We start from the raw sequence: 24988 nt of genomic DNA on the forward strand, positions 1-24988 counted from the left end.
GCTGCCTGCGCTCTGCAGCACGTGCAACATGGTGTCAGAAATGGGATGTCAGTAGCTGCAAGTTCGTGCTCACACGTGCTCGCCCGCACTGCCACTACTCAAGCGCCAACTCGGTTGCACGCGTTTGTCTAGTCGTGGCCCGGCGTTGCTGAGCTTCCAACAATGGCCGACGAGAACGGCGCACATACACTCCCGACTGCCATGAGGCAGCCGCCTACCCCGCGGTTTACCTTCGAGAGCCCCAGCGAGTGGCCGCAGTGGATTCTTCAGTTCGAAGATTACAGCTTCGCTTCTGGACTGTACTGAGCTACCGGTGAGGTAAAAGTCAGAACTCTTTTGTATACCATGGGTTCGCAGCAACCTAGGCGGATACTCGGTACGTTAGGCTTAGAAGCAGCAGAATGGGCATGCTTAGATACCGTCAAGGATAAGTTCAAGGCGTATTTCTTTCGACCACCGATTTTTGGGCGCGGTGGTTTTGCATAAGAGAACACTTCAGCGCGCACAAACAAGGACAGAGGGAGGTGATGACAACGCAAGCGCTTTAAGCGTTTGTGTTGTCATCACCTCCCTCTGTCCTTGCTTGTGCGCGCTTTCCTATCAGTTGACAGAATTTTTGTACTTCGGCGGTGGCATTGTCGGTACCAAAAGTGGTACCATTGTCGGCAACTACCTTCTTGGGTATGCCACAGGTGGCGAAAAGTGTTCCAAGTTCTTTGATTACGGCAGCAGAGGTTGAGCTTGTCAGGCATTTTACTTCGAGCCATTTGGTGAAGGCGTCGACAATGACCAAAAAAAGATGGCTGATCCCTCTGTCGTAGGAATCGGTATAACACGAAAGTGAAAGGTGTCGTCACAGCAGTAGTTGAGTGTTTATAGTGCATTGGTATATGAGAGCTTGTACAATGTCTACTGTTGTTTGGCAAATAAAGCACCGTTTCATGTGGACGTACTCACGTTGACGCCTAGTGGCACATCTCCGTACAGACGACTAACGCCCATGATCATGATTTAACCCTTGCCGTAGCTGAAGCTCCTTCAAAGCCGTAGCTCCTTCAAAGCGTCGTGAAACGCGAAGAGAAACGCTACGCGCGTCGTGTCTTCCCTCTAGCCTGGCCGTTAATTTTCACAGGGCGAGTGGGGAACGCGGTGCGACAGCCAGGCGAGCATCGGAGAGCTGTTTGTCGATATGGATAGATGCTATGAGCGAAAGCGAAAGCGAAGTGTGGAAGATAAAAGACGCGTTCATGTAGCCACCGGTATGTGTTTGGCGGTAGCTCAGCGGGCTAAACGCCCGCCAGCCATCGTCGCGGATCTAGAGGTCATGGGTTCGACTCCTGTCAAGGGAACTTTTCCTTAAAATTTCTTTCTTTGCCACCTGATGGCGTGTATTTTGCTGACGTATTTCCATGACGGAAATACGTTATGAAAGCCTTGGTGGACCCCGGCATAGAACACTTTCGTGTTAAAAAATGCAGCCCTCTATTGGTCCCACAAAGTTCAAGCGCGATATTTCCCAGGGCTGTTTAGGGCGTTCCCACGTTGGCAATGATTCTTTCGATTCAAATGTAGCAGTTGCAATCTCCTCATATCGGATCTGTTCGATACTAAGAAGGAAGATGCCAAGGGCCTGGAACTAATTTCGACCTAGAAGGTTGCAGCTGGGTCCTTCATGACGAGTAGTGGCAGTGTGTGCTGCGCTCCTTTGAATGTCACCTTAACAGTCGCGGTTCCTACCGGTGTGAAGCTTTTTCCTGACCAACTGCACAGTTGAATATCACTTTGCATGAGGGCAGGCGGATTGTCAGGCCATGGGCCATGCACGCCGAAAGGTCTCTTGGCTAATGAGCGAGTAGACGCCTCTTGTGTCCTTTTTGAATAACAGGTTTGTGCCTTGGATTTCAAGTGCCACCACATGTTTTTGGTCGTTTTAGGGTGTTGTCACAATACTGTTTAGGTCATGCAAGTGAGTTTGTTCTAGTGTTTTTGACAAGACGAAAAGCTCAGACTCATCAATAACACGCAGCTTTCGCTTTGTCTCCTCCGCTTCTTCTTGAAACGTGCTTTATCGATGCGGCATACTGTTTTACAGTAGCGGCACCTCGCTGTGCGGTACGGTCTGGGCTGTGCTCCCCGTTGCAGCGGAAGCAGAGCCGTGCTGGTTGCTTGTTGCGAGCGCTGTCGTTTGTCGCTCACGGTGCTGTTCGGTTGATTTCGGGTACCTCGCCTTTTTGCGCTGTTGGTAGAACTTGGCGTCCCCTGCACACAAAGCGATGTGGAGTGCCCTATGGAATGTTATATCCTTCTCTGTGAAAGCCTCTACTGCAGGCTGTCATCCTGCAGGCCCCACAGGAAACGGTCTCGAAGCATATGTCCAGCGGTAGCGTCGTTTCATGCGATGAGCTGGTATGAGCCTGTGCTTCGCTTCCTGCCATCTGCTGAGAAGTTGGAGTGCCCAAATTGCATTCAGTGGCCAATTTCTTCAATGCTGCTACGAAGGCAGTAACAGACTCGCCTGGGAGCTGGTCCCATTGCTGGAAGCAGCAGCGACTGTAGAGTTCGGATGGCTGTGGATCGTAATGTGGCCGAAGCAGTGAGACGATATCCGCGAGAGGCACAGTGTTGGCGTTTCGGAAGCCACCAATGCTTTCACTGTCTCATAAGTAGAAGGTCCACACACTGTCAGCAAGACGGCTCACTTGTGGACGTCTTCTTTGATTTCCTTCGCTTCAAAGTAGAAGTTTAGACGCTCGGGCCACGATGCCCAGCCAGTCCCGGAAAACTGCGATGTAGCCATGTGTTTCCATGGCTGCCGCTGTCTGATGCCGACCTAATGCGCGGGAACTTGTTCGGCTCGTTGCCAGTGTTACGTCTAAAGGCACGACAGGTACAGAGGTGTCCGAATAACTGTTTATTGGAGAGCCCGAAGTGAACTGCCCGGCGGCTTTTCAAGAGTGGAGCTCGTTAAGCTTTTCGTTGCGCCGGGTAGTGCGAACAGGAATTATCATCATCATCATTAACCGGCAACGCGCTCGCTTCGTCCTCTTTTTCAGCTTCTGCTCCCACAACACGTGCGCCTATTTGTCCGGCATGGAATACAAAAACTATGATAGGCGAGTCTGTTACGTGACTAAAAATCACGTAACACCACGCAACTAGTCACGGGACTGAAGTCGCGTAACATCACGTAACTAGTCCCGTGACTAAAATCACGTAACATCACGTAATAACTAGTCACGTGACTGAAATCACATGACATCTAGTCACGTGACTAAAATCACGTTACATCACGTAACAACTAGTCACGGGACTAAAAATCACGTAACAAACACTTGCATGACTAAAAATCGCGTAACATCACGTAACTAGCCCCGTGACTAGAATCACGTAACATCACGTAACTACTCGTGCGACTAAAATCACGTAACATTTAGTCACGTGACTAAAACACGCAACATCGCGTAATAACTAGTCACGTGACATGTTGCCGCCATAAACCACGTAACAGCTAGTCACGCGATAAAATCACATCACGTAACAGGTAGTCACGTGACATGTCTAGCGAAGTCAAGCCATACCTAGTACTACTAGCAAAAACTTAGATGACTTTTAAAGGCTCGTTTTCCTTTGTTAGACACAATATTAAGGAGAACTAACAGACAATTATGCCAAGGAAAGTATAGGGGATGTTATTTCTAGTAATTAGAATATAAAAGTGAAGAAAGTAAAGCGGATGAAAAGATAACTTGCCTCCGGCAGGGACCGAACCTGCGACCTTCAAATAACGCGGCCGATGCTCTACCACCGAGCTACGGCGGCGGTCATCCTCCCGTTCTCTCTATGGGGTATATATGTGCATTTAAACATGGGAGTGTTAGTCAGCGCCGATCGCAGCCATGGCGGCGAGTGTGGAACTACACATTTTTATTGGCATCTTTTTTTATTTTTCGGTCACGGACGATTTTTCGCTCACAAGCGACACCGACACCGGAATTTCTGCAATGCGAGCTCTCTAATGCTATCGCATTAATACCGCCCATGTATGCAACGCAATATATGAAATGGGTCATTTCTTTAACGTGCTGTTTCCAGTCGCAGTTTTGCTTTCAAGCAGCAGGTCTTGCTGATGACTGCGGGTCGCCGGCGTCACGTACCTTCGAGGGGAATATCGCGATGGGAGATCCACTTGCACACAACTTCTTTGCTGGTGGTTGTATATACAGGGACAAATATTTCGCAACGCACTGCTGTTCTCGTTTCTTTCCGTTGGATGAATACAGGTCATCAATGATGACGCGCTCATGCTCGCTTATAAGCTTCGATGGGCACCTGCTGCACTTGTTGTTTACAGGGCAGGAAAACGTGAAATTGACACCAGAAAACAAGAAATTGCAAAAAACGAAAATCTTTCACGGGATAAGCTTTCTTACTTACAATGCAAACAATCTTGAATGAACGTAATATCTGTTTGTTTTCTTTTTTATCTTTTCTCTCATGCTACGTAGTCTACAAAAGTTAGCGCTCGCGGACTACACGCAGAAGCGTAGTAAAAAAGTGTGTGCTTCGGCTCCGTAGCCTGGTTGTGCTGCCACAGAGAGTTGTCGCCAGGTATCGAGCTCACATGCATTCAGAGACTCAGATTAGAAGCGCGGATTATATGCTCAGACTCGACGCAGCACGCGAAATCGCAGACGCACACAGACTCGCACAATTATGGAATGTACCCTGATTACGTGAGTCATTCTAACTGATATACCCTAATTACGTGAAATAGAAAGGAGATTAGCATTGTCATGCTCATCTTTTTCCCACATGCTTTTTCTTCCCCATATGAGAAGTACCCGCAGTAACATCACGGGACATGATGACAACATAAATTTAACACGCCAAGGATTACAAGGCTCCCTTGACAAATATATGTCTCCCTATCGTGACGTCGGCCAGCCTGTCTGAAACGCTTCTAGAACTGTACTCCTCCAGCTATAAGACGCTTCATTCTGTGAATATGACCTCCAACCTGAGCGAAGGTCGTCCCCGCATCTCCGACCTTCTTTACACATTACGCGCGGGATGGCGAAAAGTTTTCGCCGATGAGTTCGCGCCGACGTGTCTCCTCCAGATGAGCGCGTTGATCACGTGCTCCGTTCCACGCGCATCGTCGCAACGCCGGCCAAAGAGCTTCAGCGAAACGCCAGTGCGGCGGTTTCGCGAAAACGCACCGAGTATCAGGGTCCGTCTTTAGTGCCGCCACCGCCAGAGGCGCTGGCTGCATCCAAGTTCACGGCGCGTTCGCGCCCAGATGGAGAATGGCGCGCCGACGGCGCCGAGCAGCGGTCCGTCGGTTGTGGTGCAATTGTAGATGCGGCAGTTGCTGCTACAAAAGCAGTTTTCTGGCAGCCGCTTCGCCAGAGCCAGGCATGGAGGAAGGGGGAGCTGGGCTCTTGAGCCTTTAGCAGTCTACTGTAACCTAATGGAAGAATCCACTTACTACTTGGCCATGTATTGGGTGTGATTCATCGGCTGAGGATAAGAAGAACGCCCACAAGCTATCGCAAGACAAACTTCGTTTAAAGGAACACTAAGGGTAAATATTAGGTCGACGTGGATTGTTCAAATAGTGTTCCAGAAACCTCGCAGTGCTTGTTTCGTGCTAAAAAAGTGGCTAGTTTAAAAGAAAATCACGCATTAGATGTCCGCATACCGTTTGCACAATTCAAACCACCCACCTCCGAGAACGGCTTTCTGAAGTAGCATTGGCAATGACCGAACTGCCCGACAACGGCCGCTGCGTTGCAGCGAAGGCAGGCGCTTTAGCGGAGCACAGCTATAACATGCACCCAAGCACGCTCGACCAAGGTCGAACAGTGCGTAGAAGGAACCCAGCATAAACAGCCCGTACAGTGGCTCGAGCGTAGCCTGGCTAAATCGTAACTTGCGTAAATCGGACTGAAATGCAAAAAAAATTAATTTTATTCCGTTTTGTAATGTAATGAAACCTTTTTTTTTTGTCATGGGTAGTTTGGCTACACTTGAATAATTGTACTGAGGCCCTACTACGTAATCCGGGGGCTCGTGTTCCAGAATGTCCCACTGGTGGCGCAAATCACGAATATTTAATTTATCATCTACTAAAGCACTGCTGTGTATAATACTGACGTCTTAGACGTTCTCAAGCACTAACTTTTCACCCTGACATAAAATGTTATTTGCGTTTATGTCCCTTCCATCGCGTTCAAACAGGGAAATTTTTCCTGCTCTTCCAACCTATCCGTACATTGGAAGACCCTTGAACACGGGGTGCAGCTGGAACCAGCGTTTCTACAAATGCTATTGCTGCCTTGAAGCGTGAGGCTGTGTTATGACGTCATCGCTCGTCCCCCATATATGCTTGAATATTAGGGCGAAAGCCTTGGGTGCCTCATCAAACGCGAAATGGACCATTGGCAGCATCGTCTCCGTTCCGCGTCGGCGGCGTCAACACGAGTGATGCAAAGAATCATCACGTGATGACGTCACCGTATGACGGCATCATGACGTCACCGTCGCTTGGTCAAAGGTGGCAGGTCCCAGAGGCAGTGCAAAATCAGGTAAGTGGAGGAAGCTTTCGGTGGAGGGCGGGGGAGGATCAGTACATTGACCGAGAAGAAAAGGAAGAAGATTGCCCTTGCCTTCTTGTCCTCTTAGGCGAATGCATAAGGGACCCTGTGAATTTCTGTCGAAAGCGCGAGACGCCGGTCGTAAAATTTACTGAATGAGCACCGTCTTGGGCTTACTACCAACTGCTAACTGCCTGTTTGTTCAAGTAATAACACAAGCATACATGGGAAGCGAGAGATTACGTCACAACAAAGCGTCATGCTATCGCGGTTTATACTCCGGGAAAAGTGGAAATCATGTAATGTGCGGTAAATACTTCACTGAGCTCACCAACTTCACGCGAACACAATCGGACTGACATTTGCCTCGGCTTACCCAGAACCACAGTCGTCTCAATAGCTACTTTCTCTCCTAATGTGATCTGATTGTCGCAACAGTGCTTACAATGATTGCTGTTATTTATTTGTTTTTGCCGAGTGAAATGACTGTCACGGCTTTTGAAAAAAAAAAGGATTAAATCTTCGGGCTTTATTACGTGTCAAAACACATGAGGCATGCCGTGGCAGGGAGGACCGGACCAATTCTGACCACCTGGGATTCTTTAGTGAGCACCTAAACCTAAGCACGCGGACGTTTTTGCTTTTCGCCTCATCTACCGGGAAGCGAAGCCGAAGCCTCGACCTTAGCCTCTAAGCTACCAAGGCGGATGCTTTTCGTGCCATAGTGATCAAATGGGCTGCCACCAACTCGCATAAACAGGAGCGTCAAAAATGAGACACCAGGGCTTCAAGGTCCAGAAAATTGAAGATATACAAATATGTGAGCAGAAAGTTCTAAGAGAAAACCTAGGGATCTTTACCTGGAAGAATTGTTCGGTGGCAGAATCTCTGACGATGCCATATTCTACTTTATCTTGCATGGCCAGTTCTTTCACGTCCTTCACTGAAGGAGAAGGTGCCTTGAAAGGTTGATTCACCCACAGTTGTGCTGTGTACATTGATAGCATGACCAGTACGAAGAACCACCATCCAAAGCTGATGAGTCGGCTGCCAACAGACCTGCAAGATCAAGTGCGTCACATGAAGGCTTCATTGAATGGATCATAAGCTCGCAGGAACGACACAATGCTAATTTCTCAATACATTACCTGTTCCTTCGTCTGGGCAAGACTACTGTTTTTTCTTGTTGTTAAACTAGTAACAAGTTGGACAAGGTGTGGGTTTGTTAATAAAAATGTCCCGTATATGTGCGTAAAACTTGCGGTGGGAGCACAAGAGGTACAACCCCCCCCCCCCTCCATCAAGAGATAAGCGCGCGCGCATCGCAACGCGCGGGGCGACGACCTTTAAAGCGCGCATCTTCGAGCCATCTCGCTAGTGATAACGAAAACACGCGGAAGTCCCACCGATTTCTGAGTACCGCCAACAGTAAATGGTGTATATAAATAGATCGCCTTTAGTATGCTGCAGAACGTGCCGTCGTGGCTGAGTCGGTTCGCGCTGCGGAGCGAGGGGTCGTAGGTTCGACTCCGGGCGACGGACCTTTTTCTTCTAGTTTTCTTTCTTTGCCATCTGTTAGTGTATATTTTACAACGTCATATCCGTGACGGAAATACGTCAGTGGAACCGTGGTGGATCCCGGCATAAAACACTTTCGTGTTCAAATGGCTTTAAAGATTGGAACCGGCTGTTCATGTAACAAAGAAGCATTCTATATGCCTGAAATTTGCCAGGCTCATAGCTTGGGACCTATTTTGAAGCAGTAAAAATCTCCTTTTGAGTGAGCTAAAGCGCGTATTTCTTTCCTAGCTCGTTTCTCGTCTCCAGCTGACTCTCATCCACGTGCTCCTCAATGGGTCCACGCTTGGTATATTGATTCCCGAACTTGCGTTGACGCTTCTTTTTCGTCCTATACTTCGCCATATTTTTTCATGAAGTACTATAACTTTATTTTTGAAAAGCCAGAACAAAGTCCAAGAGTTCGGAATGGCATAGAAGAAGCACAGACAGCCGAGCGAAAACGCGCGCAACTTAAACAACAGAGTGCTGCAGCCGTCTAGTGGAAATTTTAAAATAAATCGAAACATGCACAAGATACACCGATCCAGCGCACCGGATGTTACTGTGGTCACGAAGATGAGAATGTTGGGCATATTCTTTTGGAGTGCGTAAAGTACGCAAGTGAAAGAGAAAAATTAAAGAAGAAACTAGTAAGTTTGGACAGACACCCCCTCACACTACAAAAATTACTTGGACCGTGGCCTGAAACGCATTTTCAGATAAAGGCTAACATTTTGCTGGAGGACTTCTTAGTGGACACCGGACTAGATAAGCGCTTGTGATGAACAGCGATGTGTTGCCATATACGGAATGATGTATTAGTTCATATACTGTGGGCCGAACTAGAAATGTGTGCGAGTAGACACCTTATTGCAATTGCAATGTGAACTTCTGCGAGCAAACTGTACATTACCATGCTATTTTAACTTGTGTCAGTGCGCTATATGTTTTTTTTTAGTTGCTCAATTTTTATTTTGGGCAACCCTTCTTTTTTTATTCTTTTTTCGCCGCAGAACTTATAGAGATGGAGTAGCCGAGGTAATATAAACCTCAACCTCTCCACAGCAAGCCAGCTGAACAGAAGAAAACAAAACATGTTGCACAAGCTTTAGAACGTAATTACACAACTTAGCATTACGTCATATATACACGAAAAGACATTTATGACGAGACGGCAGGTGTTGTGTAATCGGAAACCTTCAGTTTCAGTTTCGGACGCCTCTAGCAGGGGTTGGAAAAATGGTCATAACTTTCGAACGGCTCAAGGTAAGTACATCACTCTTTTTGCTAAATATTCTTGAATAGACAGGGAGTTTGAAAATAATAAATTCAAAAAAATCATTTTTTGCTCAAAGAATGGGTTTTTGAAGGTGGTAGCCTACTTTAAAGAGATAAGGCGCGCATACACGGCACAAGAAAGAAGTCAAGAAGTCAAGAAGTCAAGAAAGAAGTCACTAGAAACGCCTGCTAACAACTGAAAAAAGGCGCACAGCGGCTCTATGACATGACTCTATGACGAACATAAGTGACAGGTCGTAACATGAAAATCATGACAGGCATGTCATGTTAAGCATGATCTACATTCCACGATCATGGCGCGCTCGCGGCCGTTTCATTACCTTAATATGTGTAAAAATTGGTATGACATCAGTGTATAAAGAACATAAATGGCAAGTTATGCATTGTGTACACCACGACATACGTTTCATTAGCATGTATATACTAGATTTCACAGGCATGACAAACATGAGGTAGTGAACAACATGTCATGACATGAATGCCTTGTTTTTCCTCAGATACAAACAATGCGGTGTATGCAAGCTCCTCACTGACTGCTTTGCATTGCATCGATGTACCACAGTGCGTGGGATCTGCCGGATGTTTTGTGTCTACCTTCCTTTCCAGCGCTGTGCGCCTTTTTTCAGTTCTTAGTTGGCGTTTGTGGTGTCTTGACTTCTCTCTTGTGTCCTTGTCTGCACGCCTTGTCTATTTAACATGAGTTAATGTCACCAGCTTAGTTTAGACCACTACTTCGCGGTCAGCAGCAGAAGCCAATAGACGTGGCGGAAGGTAGATGAACGAATTCTAAATTTTCAGTGCATGAGGAGGGAGTTGAAGGGCTTCCACGACACTTTGAAAACTTTTACTGTTCCCCGAATGCATAAAATGCAGTGCTGGGCAGTATCGAAGATACATGCAAGTCGGGAGGGGGGGGGGGGCAGGGGGGCCCGGCCGTCTCTCTATTTTTTAAAGAGGGGCCCGCTCCCCCCCCTTTGGCAGGTCAGCCCTAGCTCTGCAGCACCCATTTGATAAGCGCTGGAGCTTATTTTTTTAATAGTAGTAATTTGTGCGGGAAAATTATAACTCCCCAATTTTCCGAATAACGATTTAATCGTGATTATTCGATTGATGTGGCGTCCGCAAAACACAAAAAAAAAAACACGTATTGTCGTAGAGCTGAGTGCAGTTCCCCAAGACACTGCACACCACAGGTTACCACCCTGTTAGAATAAGCTCCTTGGCACAGCATACTGTTTCATGAGGCACCTGAGCGTGGAGCTACCTCATCGTGAATCAGTGAAGGTTGACCTTGGTCTCAGTAGCTTACCAGTAAATTTTCATTCCTTTAGTAGTTCATTGCGAGCCTGGTATAATGCCAAAGACACATGCATTTTGCCTACTTTTTTTATGCAAGTAAATGTTAAAGAAATATAGCGTTGTCGTGCCTGGCGTTCTCAATGCAGTCAGTCAACGAATGTATGTTCTGCGTTGCATCTAGAGTTATCTGCTTTCAGCTCAGATATCTTTAAGGTATGAGGCCAAGTGTAGGAAAAAAACTTTTTAAAAAGCAATAAGCACTACAGACTATTAGTCTACATTATAAAGCACACCTTTTTAGCGCATGTGAGTATTATAAAGCAAGTCCTATTTTTTGTTAGTTTTTCATAAGTGAAAATTTCATTAAAAATGGGCCTGACGCGAACACTCCTTACTCAAATTTGTCTCAATTAGAACCTTAATTTTTGTAGGGACATAAAAGAAGCTTTGTTCAGTGCAATGAACCAAAACAAATGAGATCAGATGAATATTAAAAACACAGTAATTAAATACCCAAAAAATTATGCACTACCACTAGGGGCGCCTTTGTGTAACAGGCAGCCATATTAAATCTTGTGGCACGATTTTGCTTATTAAAGCTCATTGCACAGCCACTAATGTGATCAGGAAGTGTGCTGTGTTTCAATGAAAAATCTTTTTAGCAAAAAAGTTATGACTGTTTGCGTACGGAAAAATGCCAAAAATATGAATTCTGAGAAAATCAACAAAAAAAGATTTGAAACAAGTGCAGCGCTTACACAAAGTGATCAGGCGCGCTAAAATCCTCAATATTTGTAGCTAGTTCCATCCTGGACCTTGCTCTCGTCTGCCTTTGCCCGAGCGGCACCTCGCCATTTTTTTTTAGCTCGCTCTGCAGCATCAGTGCTGTGACGGAATGCTTGTGAGGCATCCTTTTGCAGCGTAGAGGCCAGGCTCGATATGCCAACTTGCTTCAAAATATCAAATGTGCTTCTGTTGCCATTATTGAAATGACACACAGTGTCATACAAAGCAAATTTGATGATTGATAGGCACATAGGTGTCCTTGAGCTTAAGTACGACGTTGCGCGTCCGCCTGGTGAGAAGTTTAACTATTATGATAAAAATGATGTGGTGACAATGCTAATAGAGCATTATTACATGTTCGCACTTGATATGTGATTGTTAAACCACCAACAAAATATTACGTATCACGGTAATGTTACGATGCACACAAAACTGGCACTTTCAGTTTCGGTTTCGTAGATGACGGGTGGTCTAACGTTTTTGCTTGAATCTTTTGAAAGAAACTGCGTAAACAGAAACCTGATGCTGCAAAAGTATGGGCGATAAATTGTACATCTAACATAAAAGCCAAAAAATGACGTTTAAAAAAAAAGGTGGCTGATCCCTCCGTCGTAGGAATCGGTATAACACGAAAGTGAAATGTGTCGTCACAGAAGTAGTTGACTGTTTATAGTGCACTGGTTATGAGAGCTTGTACAATGTCTACTGTTGTTTGGCAGATGTAGCACCGCTTTGTGTGGACGCACCCACGTTGACGCCTAGCGGCACATCTCCGTACCGACGACTAACGCCCATGATCATGATCTAACCCTTCGGTGGCTGAACTTCTTAACATATACGTGGGCACCGTATATGGTGAATCCCGCATAAAGATGCCATCGACAAGCACATAATCAACACTGATACTCGATATGCACTCCTTCAAAGCGTCGTGAAACGCGAAGAGGAACGTTACGCGCGTCGTGTCTTCCCTCTAGCCTGGCCACTAATTCTCAGTGGGCGAGCGGGGAACGCGGTGTTACCACTGACCTCCACTAAAAAGGCTGGACGGCGCATCCCCGCTCTGTGAGGCGGGCGCTTGTGAAGCCACCGGAAGGTCCCTTGTTTGTCCCGGAAGCTGGCGTCTTCTGTCCGTCTCAGTCGCGCAATTCAAATATTCTCGGGTGGCAGCTGTTGTTATGATTGTTTTTCTATTTTATTTTTTCAAACTCTGCGATTACGTCTCACTTTAGACGCCGACGAACGCTACACGAAAGATGACAGACGCCGTGCCGACACCGTCCGAATACGGCGGAGTGCTGCAACGTACACAATGCGTAAAAAGTAATGCAACTTTCAGCTACTTACGCGTGAAATGTCTTCCCTGACGACTTTTCCGTTCGATTCGTACAATGTACTGCGCTACAGGCAGGTATTTCTTTAAAAAAGACGAGAAAAGCTCTCTTCCGGGACAAAAACGGCGGCTTCCGGTGGCTTCACGCCCGCGTGCTCGATGCGCCATCCAGCTCCTCCTAGTGGAGATCAGTGGGTGCTACAGCCATGGCGAGCGTCGGAGAGCTATTTTTCGATATGGATGGATGCTACGAGCAATGCTTGGGCTAAAGCCGCCACCTGGCGGTGTGTTAATGCGTTGACGAAATTGCACTTGTATTGGAAACGCGCCGAATGGGACGGTCGTAACAACGGCACGTTTTCTTTTTAATTTTTTTCCCGAGCCTGGTGGCACACGTCACCGTCCCGTTATAAAGGGGACGCTCATAGCATCCATCCATCCATCCATCCATCCATCCATCCATCCATCCATCCAAGAGCACTGTGAGAGGAAAGTGTGAAAGATAAAAGGCGTGTTTATGTAGCCTCCGTCATGTGTGTCGCCGTGGCTGGGTACCAAAGTCCAAAAAACTGCGGTTTGATTGGGCGCTGTGGAAGTTTAACGAAAAGCACCTGGATGATGACAAGTTTGTGAATGATGTTACGAGCCAGATTAGAAACTTGTTAAGAAATAAGTTTTTACATTACGCGGAAGCATGGGAAGATTTTAAGGTCCACGTGAAGATGGCTGCGATTTAGATAGGCACCACTAGACGCTATAATAAAAAAATGAACGAAAATGAGCTCCAGAAGGAACTCAATTTTCCTATTTCAATGGATAGTGCGCAGCCGGGAAAGTATCGCTAAGAAATTAGGAAAATAAAAAGCGAGATGGAAGCCATTGACACAGAAAAATATAGAGCAGCGGTTATTCGGGCACGTGCGGAAAGACTATGGGCTGATGGAAGGCCGAACAAACGCGCGCTTGCTGATGAAAAGCGGCATGCGAGAAAAATAGAGACAGTACAGATTACTTATCGTGATGGTGTTACTTCCGACAAGAATATGATAGAACAGGCCTTCATAGAACATTACCGCCAATTGTTCGGGGTCCCAATTCATGCGGGAAATGAATATGAAGCACGGTTTTTGAACTTCATGCCACGTGTCGATGACGAGGTAAAAGCTAGTCTGGAGGAACCGATAAGCACGCGGGAAATAGAACGCGCAATCGAAGCACTTCCTGCAGGCAAGTCGCCAGGTTCCGATGGATTGGGAGCTGTTTTCTACAAGGCATTTGCACCTTGGCTTGCTAAAGTGTTGCAACCACTGTACTACACAGATTATAATTAACAAGTCTCTCAGCGCAAAGCTTTCAGTGATGTCTTCCCTCAGACAAGGGTGTCCTCAAAGCCCATTGCTTTTCACGCTATACCTCGAGCCCTTTGTTTAGCAGTGATGCGCAATGAAACAACCGAGGTTTCAAATTACAACGCGCTGAAGTTAAAAATACTGGCATACGCTGACGACATCGCGGTTTTCTGCGAGGATCGCGACAGCGTTCTTGAAGCTGTAAGCCTCGTAAATACATACTGTGAGCAACCTGGAGCTCAGATAAATTGGGAGAAGAGCCTCGGGATTTGTCACGGTCACTGGGACAATACTCCGGCTCATTTTGCAAACGTCCGGTGGTTCAAATGTGCAAAAAATGCACCGTGTTCTTGCCGTATTCATATGGGCTTCAAGTTGGGAGAGGGCAAGCAGAACCAATTTGTTTCGTTCCGTCAGCAGTGGTGGGCTAGGTTTGTCACATTTCTTTATCAGACAAATTGTTTGTCGCTTTCTTTTTTTGCGTGAGTAGACAAACGATTTTCTGCGCACAGTGATTCAAGTTCGATTAGAGAAAGCACTGCCGCAATTTATTGGAAGTGTCACTGGCTATTTGCGTGAAGTGGTTGATTCTTTCCGTTTTTCATACACTAGCTTTTCAATGGAGTATTTGTGCTCTGTGACAAGAAAGAGACTGTACAGAGATTTAGTTGATACAATGTTGCCGATACCTTTGCACATGTCTGTAAGCTAGGGAGGCCACGGAGACGGTGTATTGAAACGGGTTAAAAAGATGCCAATTAGGCCTTCTCAAAAAACGTTTTTCTTCAAGCTACATAAAAACACGCTACCCGTAAAAGCATGGCTTGATGAAAAAGGCATTGATGTTCGATGAACTGTAAGCTGCTTACTTTGCCACAAACCAGAGACCATCGAACATGCTTTCATCGACTGCTGGGATGCAATCTTCCACTGGGACGTCTTGCAGCGGACCCTTAAAAAAAACCTGGCTGATCCCTCCGTCATAGGAATCGGTATAACACGAAAGTGAAACGTGTCTTCACAGAAGTTGTGCTTATCGTGTAGTGATATATGATAGCTTCTACAATGTCTATTGGTATTTGGCAGCTATAACACCGTTTGACATCGATGCACCCATGTTGACACCTAGTGGCATGTCTCCATCGCGACGACTAACGCCCATGATCATGATTAAACCGTTGTGGTAGCTGAAGTTGTGAACATATATTTGGAATCAGCGAGTCGTGAATCGCGCGTAAAGATGACATCAACAAGATCATAATCAACACTGGTACCCGATATGCACTTCAGCCACTTCTTCATAACGTCGTCAATTAAGGAGAGAAGCAGCACGGTGTGCGCTTACTGGTAATGGGTTACCGACGCCTTGCGTTCATGCATACACTACCACACTGCGCTTTAGCAACACGGGAGGCAGAGGTTCGTAGCTTGAGCCGCAAACGCGTGCGTCCTCCTGGCCTCTGTCTCGCTCCACCAAGGCACGACATACGTCCTTTTGGCAACACGTATTGCAGCAGTTTTATTAGACGGTGCTCTCGCAATCGAAGCAGTCGGCGGCGGAGAAATCCCGTTGGTGCTTGTGGAAGCTACACTACTCCGATGAGACGGCGCACGCTAACACGAAGCGAAAGGCAAAGAACGTAACTGCGCCTAGGTTCCCTCGGCGACGCCAGCGTGGTCAGTGACCTCCGTTATCGCGCGAAATCTCGAAGTAAGCGCCAGTAAATGTCGATCGTGACGCATTACTTCGTTTTACCTCTTACAGACGGCGGCACCGCTCCGCCTCCTACACCGACAACAGAGAGCACCGAGCGAAAGAGGATATGTGAAAAATATAAAGGCGCGTTGTGGAGTGTCCGTCATCTGCCAAGTTGGCTTAGTCCAGGGGCGTAGCCAGAAATTTTTTTCGGGGGGGGGGGGGGGGGTTCAACCATACTTTATGTATGTTCGTGCGTGCGTTTGTACGTGCGCGTGTATTATAAGCAAGCAAAACTGAAAAATTTCGGGGGGGGGGGGGCGTTTGAACCCCCCCCCTGGCTACTCCCCTGGCTTAGTCGGTTTAGCGTCGGGCGCTTACCGTCGCGGCCGCAAAGTCGTGGGTTCGATTCCCAGCGGCGGATCTTTTTCTTAGTTTTCTTCTTTCTCACCCGTTGGCGTCCATTTTATCAACGTCATAACCGTGACGGAAGTACTTGGTGGATCTCGGCATAAAACACTTTCGTGTTAAAATATTTCAGAAAAGCTTTCTGACGCGCGGAATTGAACGGGCGACCTGCCGCTCCGCAGCGCGCGGCGTTAGACGGCTAGGCCACGAAGGGTACCGTCTTTCAGCCTGCTAACGGCGAGCTATTTAAATACACCATTTACTTCAGCATGCTTTCTTGGTCACCACCGAGATGGCGCGCTTTAAAGGTCGTCGCCCCGCTCCTGCGAACGCCGTTGCTCATCGCCCTACAGGGCGTGGTCGCCTCCGTGATCTTATCTCGTGGAAAGAAGGGGGCTGGCGAGGGAGGGTGAAGCGGGGGGTTGTATGTCTTGTGCTTTCCCCGCGATGTCCGCGCTGAAGTCACACAGCGTACGAAGGTCATTTCGCTCGCTGCAGCGGCCGCGTTTGCGAAATGAGAGCACTGTTCAAACAGAAATAAGTAACAACTGTGACAGTTAGTTCGCGCTCGTCCTGTGTGTACCTGTTCGTTCGTTTCGTGCGTCCTGCTTTATGTTTGAGCAGTGCGCTTCAAGTGTCGAGCTGTGACGCATGATAGTTCGCGCTCCTCCTGTGTGCGTTCTTTTCGTGCGTCCTTTGGGCTCGAGTGACGCGTTGGCAATTTCGAGCTGCTTTCCATTCTTCGCGTTGCATTCGAATTTGTTGCTATCGCATTCATTGCTTGCGAAACATGTGACTTTTTTATCTTTCGCACTTTGCCCTCACAGTGTTCTTCGGTGTATGGATGGATGCTATCAGCGTCTCCTTTGTAACGCGGCGGTGACATGTGTACCACCAGCAGGGTGTCGGAACGAAATGTTTTTCGTTTCGATTTTAGTTTCGTTCCACCGCAAAAAGTTCCGTTCCGTTTCTGTTCCGAAACGAAAAAAAAAAAGACGTTCCGTAATGGTTCGTAACGTTTTTTATGCAATAATTTGAAGTTAAGGTAATCATAAAAACACTGGATTTGTGATATAGTTACTTGCCCTCCTCTTAATTAAGAAAGTGGGACAGGGGTAAAACATGTTCTTTCTACGTTCTTCAGAGGAGTGGAAGAAACTCTACCACGAATTCCTACCAACTAGCACAAGGCAGTACTACACCCTTCAAAGTCATAGTATTTTTTTTCTCAAAAGTCAATTACGACTTTTTTTAGCGGGCTCAATGTTTTGTGTCAAGGGAGTGAGCACGATCTCAAAAGCAGCACGTCATTGAGTGCACTCTCTATGCGAGACCGCTCATCTGATAAAAAAAATCGCCAGGCCTGCGCGGAACACGCAGCACAGTCACAGCGTAATCCCCGTCTACAACGCAGAACGGCGCGCCGACCGTGCTAAACATCTCAGCAAGAGTTACAAGGGGGCCGCGCATGTAGCTTACGTCGACGCAGCAGAGTACCCGCAACAACCGGCCATGGCGCTCGCTGTCGTCACGGGACAGAATCATGTAACTACCACCACCAGCTCCCTACTCACTACACAACCCGAAGAGGGCGAAGAAGCTGCCATCGCTTTAGCCTACGCGACGACTACCGCCTCTTGCATTGTTAGTGACAGCAAGACAGCTATCCGCAACTTCACCAAGGGCCTCATTTCACCGCAAGCGAACCGCATACTTGCAAGCACATCCCCATCTCGTCGCCGCCAAGTTCATTTAATCTGGGCTCCGGGCCATTCGGGCCTTGCCGGGAACGAAGCCGCTCACGACGCTGCCCGAGAAATCGTCCACCGGGCGCGTCACCCGTCATCAGAGCAGCTACCCTCCCGACGAGCCGAGCAGGCTGAGGACGAAGAAATCGAATCCTGGTGCGGCCACGCGAAAGAAAGAATGGTCGCGTATGGTGAAATTGTCATGCATTACCGTAGGGCAAGATTGAAGTACCCACCCCCTGACAAGTCGCTAAGTAAGCAACAGTCGACAACATGGCGATTATTACAGACGCGAACATTCCCTACACCCGCGCTGTACAGTCGCATATACCCGGACGTTTACACACCACAGTGCAAAGCTTGCGGGATGGCTCGCGCCAACCTCGACCACATTATCTGGGCATGTCCCGCAGCGACACACACCACCAAACACAGCAAGAACCCTAAACTTAAGATTACCACGCCCGAGCAGTGGGAGGCTATGCTGCTCAGCGCGTGCCCGGATGACCAACTCTGGGCAGTCCGGCTGGCCGAAGACGCCGCCAAGACCCAAGGTCTGGCCGCCGCCTGAGGAAGGGGGGCTCCGGTAGGGCTAGTCTCCCGGCCCCCGCCTCCCTTGACCCCAGCAAGGACAAAATAAAGTTATGTCTCTCTCTCTCACAGCGTAATCTGGAACAGCAGCCTTTCTAGAGCCCGTTATATACTCTCTTGGGGAAACTAATACAAGTACACATGCAAGGTACCCACTACGCCATAAATCATCATAATTGTTTTTCTAGTAGCGAAGCACCCACTATGCCATTTTTCCTGATTCTTCGGAGAATCGTGGCACCTGCTACACATCTGTGAGGCATTATGTGCACTTTGTGCTGTGGCTAATGACGATGAAGAATTAGGGCTGAGCCCTTTGTAACGGGTTGAAGGCCTTCAACGACTGACTCCTTGAGCAATTCGATTTGTGTGACGCCAGGTTGCTATTTTACTCTTCTACCACGCTATATAACATATGTTAACACGATTCCTTGGCCGACATGACGCCTGCATAGAGTATTTTTGCGGAGAAGTTAAGCACCAGCGTGACACTGTGGTGGAATACTCGACTGCCACGCACAGGACGCGGGTTAAAATCTCATCCGATCCTAGAAGTTTGTTTCTCGTTTCATTTTTTTTCTTATTTCATGCGATAGCGGTTACGGACACCGGCGGCGGCGGACAACTATGGCGCCAAAATTGGCTGCTGTGATCTCATAACAGCTTTCGCTGTAACAAACTTCGGTGCCGACCATGCCCTCTCCACGCTGGCCTGTGTGACAGGCGCGCAAATGTCCCCTTGCGTTAATATAAACATCTCTGGTTGCCACTGTTCTCGTTTTCCGCACAATTTGAACGTATCTTTGCTTTGGAATTCCTGCCTGAGGTACGCGCTAATACTGTACTCTAAGATGTGCATAACTGCTCACGTTGCATGACCTCAGTTGTTCCGTATTGCAAAGTTTTCTCGTGAACCGAAAAACGGTTTTAAAAATTTCGGTTTCACTCCGGAACGAAATAATAGATAGTTTCGGTTATATTTTCGTTCCGATCAAAAATATCGTTTTTTTTTTGTTTTTGGTTTTCGTTCCGTTCCGACACCCTGACCACCAGGCTCGAAAAAAAAAAGAAAGACGTGCCGTTGCTACGACCATCCTATTCGGCGTGTTTCCAATAGAAGTGTAATTTCGCCAACGCTTTAACACACCGCGAAGTGGTGGCTTTAGCTCATAGCATTCATCCCAAGCCTAGCTCATAGCATTCATCCACATAGAAAAATAGCTCTCCGACACTCGCCTGACTGTCGCACCGCGCTCCCCGCTTGCCCTGTGATAATCAACGGCCAGCCTAGAGGGACGACAAGACGCGCGTAGCATTTTCTTCGCATTTCACGACGCTTTGAAGGAGTGCATATCGAGTTTATTATGTGCTTGTTGATGCGATGTTTGCGCGGGATTCACCATATGCGGTGTCGAGATATATCTTGACAACTTCAGCTACCGCAATAGTTAAATCATGTTCATGGGCGTTAGTCGTGGGTACGGAGATGTGCCACTAGCCGTCAACGTGAGTGCGTCCACCATCAAGCGGTGCTATATCTGCCAAACAACAGTAGACATTGTACAGGCTCTCATATACCGATGCACTATCAACAATCGAGTACCTCTGTGACGACAAGTTTCACTTTCGTGTTATACCAACTCCTATGACAGAGGAATCAGCCATCTTTTGAATGATCTGTAGGACCTAGGGAGCCACCATGCCCATTTGAAAGGCCTTGATAGCGGCCTTGGAGTCTGAATAAATTGTGTCACGTACGCCGTCCGTCAATGCAAGACCAATGGCAACCTACTCTGCAACGCTGGAACTAGAAGTGTAGCAGGCAGAAATATCTTTCGGGGGGGGGGGGGGGGGGGGCACCTCCTTGATCCGACATAGGGCTTGGGCAGATAATTGTGGTCGGGTGTCATTTTGTGCTCTGTATCCTATGGGGAAAAGGGTGTTTCAGCTCCACTAACATGATACCTGTGGATGGGCGAAGCATGCAGTATGCGCCGGTGTTTCCAACAGCAAAATCACTGCTAATGGGCGAGGTGAGAGACTGAAGAAAGATTAGATGCAGAGACCGGCAGTCCACTTTTAGTTAACGTGCACGCTGCGAATCTTTATTGTTCAACTATGCACAAGAGAAATCTCCCCCCGGCACTACGTTGCAGGTCAACATCCGGTGCCTATATATACGGGGTGGCCGCTGAACGGTTGTGCAGCGCGAGCAGTCGGTTTTTTCAATCAAGAAACTCTCTAGCAGACGCTGCCTGCGTCGGCGTTGTCTCTCGCGGGCGAGGGGGCGCGTTCTCGTTCCTTGCGAGCTGGTAGTTCAGCGGTCATCGCAGGAAGAGCGTTTAATTAAAGTGACCTAGAATAGGGCGTGTGTCCAAAGCGCCCGCTCCCGCGTCGACTTTTTGCTGTAACTGCCGCGCCGCGCCACTGCTGCGCCGGACCCGTGGACTTTCCGCGCTCGGGAAGCGCGCGGAAAGCGAAGGCGTCCGCTCCGCGCTGTAGTTTTTTGCGCTGAGTTTCCCCACAGGGCACTTGAAGTCTACTTAATTTTTTATAATGTGGTGCGGAATGGAACTTATCCATCTTTAAGCGTTGCGTTAGTGCTGGGGCAACAACAGAATGCAAAAAAAAGAAAAAAAAAACATGTGTCAAGCGGCATCAGTGTGGCCTACTTCCGGTGATAGAGTTCGCGAACGTTGGTGCCTGTCTTTTGCCTGTCTGAAGGTGGCCGCGAGGAAGCACTGCCGGCGTTAAAAAATGGCGCGCTTGCCGGCCGTTTTGAATCGTGCTAGATACCGGTGATCTAACTCAATAAAAAAGATAGTTATTCTTTCCTCAGTTGCATTCTGGGCCGCGAATCGCTACTATGGGGTCGACAGCTACACGTGGATGCAAAAATCTTGACATGTACAAATTTCATGTCAGTGCTCCTTTAATGTCCACACGAACAGTGACTACAGCCGCTTACTCTCTAGAACACCACTTTCTTCCTGTTGAAAGGCCTTTTGACTCTGTTCCTTTTTCTTGTATTACAAGAAATAAAATAAAGATACTACTACTACCTCTCAGAAGGGCCCGTTGTTAGCATTGTTTAACACGTAAAAGTTTTAAAGTGCTGTCTGGGGAGCGTTTTATGGAAATACTTTTTCAAATCAAGTCACTATTGGACATGCCAGAAGAAACTGAGCTGCCCGTTACTTTGACTACAGGAGGCAAGCTTATCTGGAAAAGCACCTGAGTGCCTCAAATAGCATTCGCGAGGGCTGCGTAGTGCTGGAGGAGAAAGAGCATGTGTTGGCGTGACGAGTTCTATCTTTTCGTAGCTTTCTGCTTTGCTTCTTGGAGAACTTGCGGTCGCGGCATGAGGAACCGAAGTCGGTCGCCATGGTCAGTGACGCTTACGAGCGATGTGGCCGAGCGCGCACTCAATCCCCTCTCGTATGTCGAATTATCATTGCGGATTCGGTGCAGCTTACTGACTCTGCGAGTGAGCCGCTGGCCTTCTAATACCCGATCGAGACATACACCGGAGCGAGGAAGGAGCGGTTGTCCTAACCGCGGCCTTCAGAGTTAACCCGAATTCTAAGAGATTGCTGCAGAATTACCAATCAGGTAAACGTGTTAGAGGACAGCTGCAGGCAGGAAATATTTCACGCAGGATTCCGGCCCACTCCGCCGACTTTTACGGAACTTTTCCTTTTGCCCGGACGAACAGATAATCCGAGTCCGCTCACAGTCTCTCATTGGAACACGTGGCACACGCGTTCCAAAGACAGTTTGTAATTGGAACAAACCAGCTTCAAGGAGAACATAGATTTTTTTTCTCCGATACTACCATTGGAATTAAACGTTATCCATTTCAACCATCATTTCCCCATGATCCCGTTCCCCAAAGGCGCAGTTGAAGTGGCCATCTTTGTACGCCGCTGTGGTACAGCGGTTTCGGCGCTCGGCTGCGGACCCGAAAGTCGCGGTTTCGATACCGGTCGCTGTGGTTGCACTTCGATGGGGGCGTAATGCTAGATGCCCGTGTACTGTCTGATGTCAGTTCAAGGTAAAGAACACCTCATGGTCGAAACTTCCGGAACCCGCCGCTACGGCGTGGCTCATAAGAATATGGTGCTTTTGACGCGTAAAACCCCACAAATTACTATTAAGTGGCCACCTTAGGTGAGAAGGAAAGCGCGCCTCTCCTTTTGGGAATCTTAAACTGAAGGCAAACGGTGTATTGGTATGTTGACTAGTCATTCTGCAGAAAGCAAAGCGTGTGTCTGATAAGGTACGGCACGATTTTTTGTTCCGACTGCTAAGACATCTCCAGTTAGGAGATGTATTGTACAATGGCATATCACTTTTTTATAAAAGGTGCACCACAAGATTAATTGTGAATCGCACGCTTTCAGGTGTCATAGAGGTAAATTCGTCAGTACGTCAGGGGTGTCCGCTATCGCCTTTGCTTCTTGCAATATATTTGGAACCATTTTGTTTAAGTGTGCATTTTATTTCTGGCATTAAAAAATATAGATATGAAGCCGAGGAGATTAAGGTTCTAGCTTACGCAGATGACATGCCTTCTTTTGCGTGGATAAACCGAGTGTCCAGGAAGCACTAAACACTACTATTAATGAAAACTAACAGCCAATTATGCCAAGGAAAGTACAGGGGGTGTTATTTGTAGCTATTCGGATATAAATGTGAAGAAAGTTAAGTGGACGAAAAGATAACTTGCCGCCGGCAGGGACCGAACCTGCGACCTTCGACTAACGCGTCCGATGCTCTACCACTGATCTACGGCGGCGGTCATCCTCTCGTCCACTTTATAGGGTATATATGTGCATTTAAACCTAGGAGTGTTAGTCAGCGCCGATCGCAGCCATGGCGGCGAGTGTGGAACACTCTTTTTCTGCCTGTTGGCGTCACGTAGCGCGTGACGTGATTCAAGGCTTGCCGCTAGCGTGAGCGGGCCATAACATCTGCCAACGGGCACGACGAGCGAACAGCGGAAGAGAACACAACTAGAACACTCCAAGCCGCAGGCACGGAGGAAGAAATGGCAGGTAGCACGGCACAAGCGCAAGGGCACAACCAGCCACCAGCCAACACAAACTCGTGACGTAGGTTTGTTTACACACCCCCCGCGTTGATGTCGGCGTCGCGAAGCGCTCGCATCCCGCTCAGTCGCACGGCATGCACTTTAAAATTGATTTTAAATATGTTCTAGGCTATATTGGCCCTTGATATTTCGTAGACGTTGTGTACGGCTCCGCATACATCTATTTAATTCATTATCTCACCTTCGAAATTTTGTGTCAGTGCTCCTTTAAGCTGGGGCGAAGTCCCTCGCCGTAACCTGCATCTATCCATTCAAAGCGTCGTGGAACGCGAAGAGGAACGCTACGCACGCCGTGTCTTCCCTCTAGCCTGGCCGTTAATTCTCACAGGGCGAGCGGGGAACGCGGTCGACAGCCAGGCGAGCGTCGGACAGCTATATTTAGGGCCACTTTGTTGCGCGCGTCTCGAGGGCAGTTTTCAAATTGAAAGAACATTAGTAGCGTTGCGTCTGCAAGTGTCGACAATGGATAATCAGACGCTCTTAGATATTTCTTTTATATATACTTCATCAATGTATATATAATTCTAAATTGTGTATATATAGTTCATCAAAGTTATAAATTAATAAAAAATTGGACCCTGATGGGATGCGAAGCAGCAGCGTTGCGCACGGGTGGCGTCACGGGTTGAACGGCGCTAACGCGGGTGCTGCGGTGAGCGCTGGAAGATTCGTTTGAAGCGAAACTCGGTGTAGCGTTTCCTGGTGTAGTTTGAAACGCAGACACGGGAGGCGAGCGAGCGTTGGAGCTGGCAGCTGCGGGCGCTCCGGCGGGTGAGGGAGAGAGTGACGTACGCGCGCACCTGCGAGGGAGGCGTGCGACGGGAGCGTGACGTCAACGCCCAGCTGCGGCGCGACCTACTTGGCACCGCTCCAACACCTGCGCCGAGGGAAGCGCGTTGCCTCGCGTTTGTGCGGACGGAGGGACAGCGTTACACAGGCTAGTCAAAGAGCTGCTTCGCATCTAAAAACATTGTGTATGTATGTATATATAGCAAACGTGTGTCACGTCTTCATATGATGGTAGAGGACTTTTACGGAAGATTCACGGGTTTTCCCGATCTTCTCCGAGCCAGCTTCTGAATAATTCAGAAGAGCTTCGGGGGGGGGGGGGGCTAGTTGGGACATCACTGTAGAAAAAATTTTCAGCGCTGCGAAGTTGAGGACAAGGTGCTTCGTCTGTGTTGTCCATGTTTTTCTTGTCCTCAACTTT

General features: G+C 47.9%; 1 protein-coding gene across 1 annotated transcript in view; it reads right to left on the minus strand.

Annotated features, from left to right (window-relative positions):
• The window catches only part of LOC119381056 (glutamate receptor 3), a 105153-nt gene that overhangs the window by 25855 nt on the left and 54310 nt on the right, over window positions 1–24988 (minus strand). Inside the window, 1 exon segment of the mRNA XM_049412206.1 lies at window positions 7457–7655. Within this exon segment, the coding sequence (XP_049268163.1) occupies window positions 7457–7655 (199 nt within the window).

The sequence above is a fragment of the Rhipicephalus sanguineus genome, chromosome 2 (assembly GCF_013339695.2).
Source record: "Rhipicephalus sanguineus isolate Rsan-2018 chromosome 2, BIME_Rsan_1.4, whole genome shotgun sequence".
NCBI lineage: Eukaryota > Metazoa > Arthropoda > Arachnida > Ixodida > Ixodidae > Rhipicephalus > Rhipicephalus sanguineus.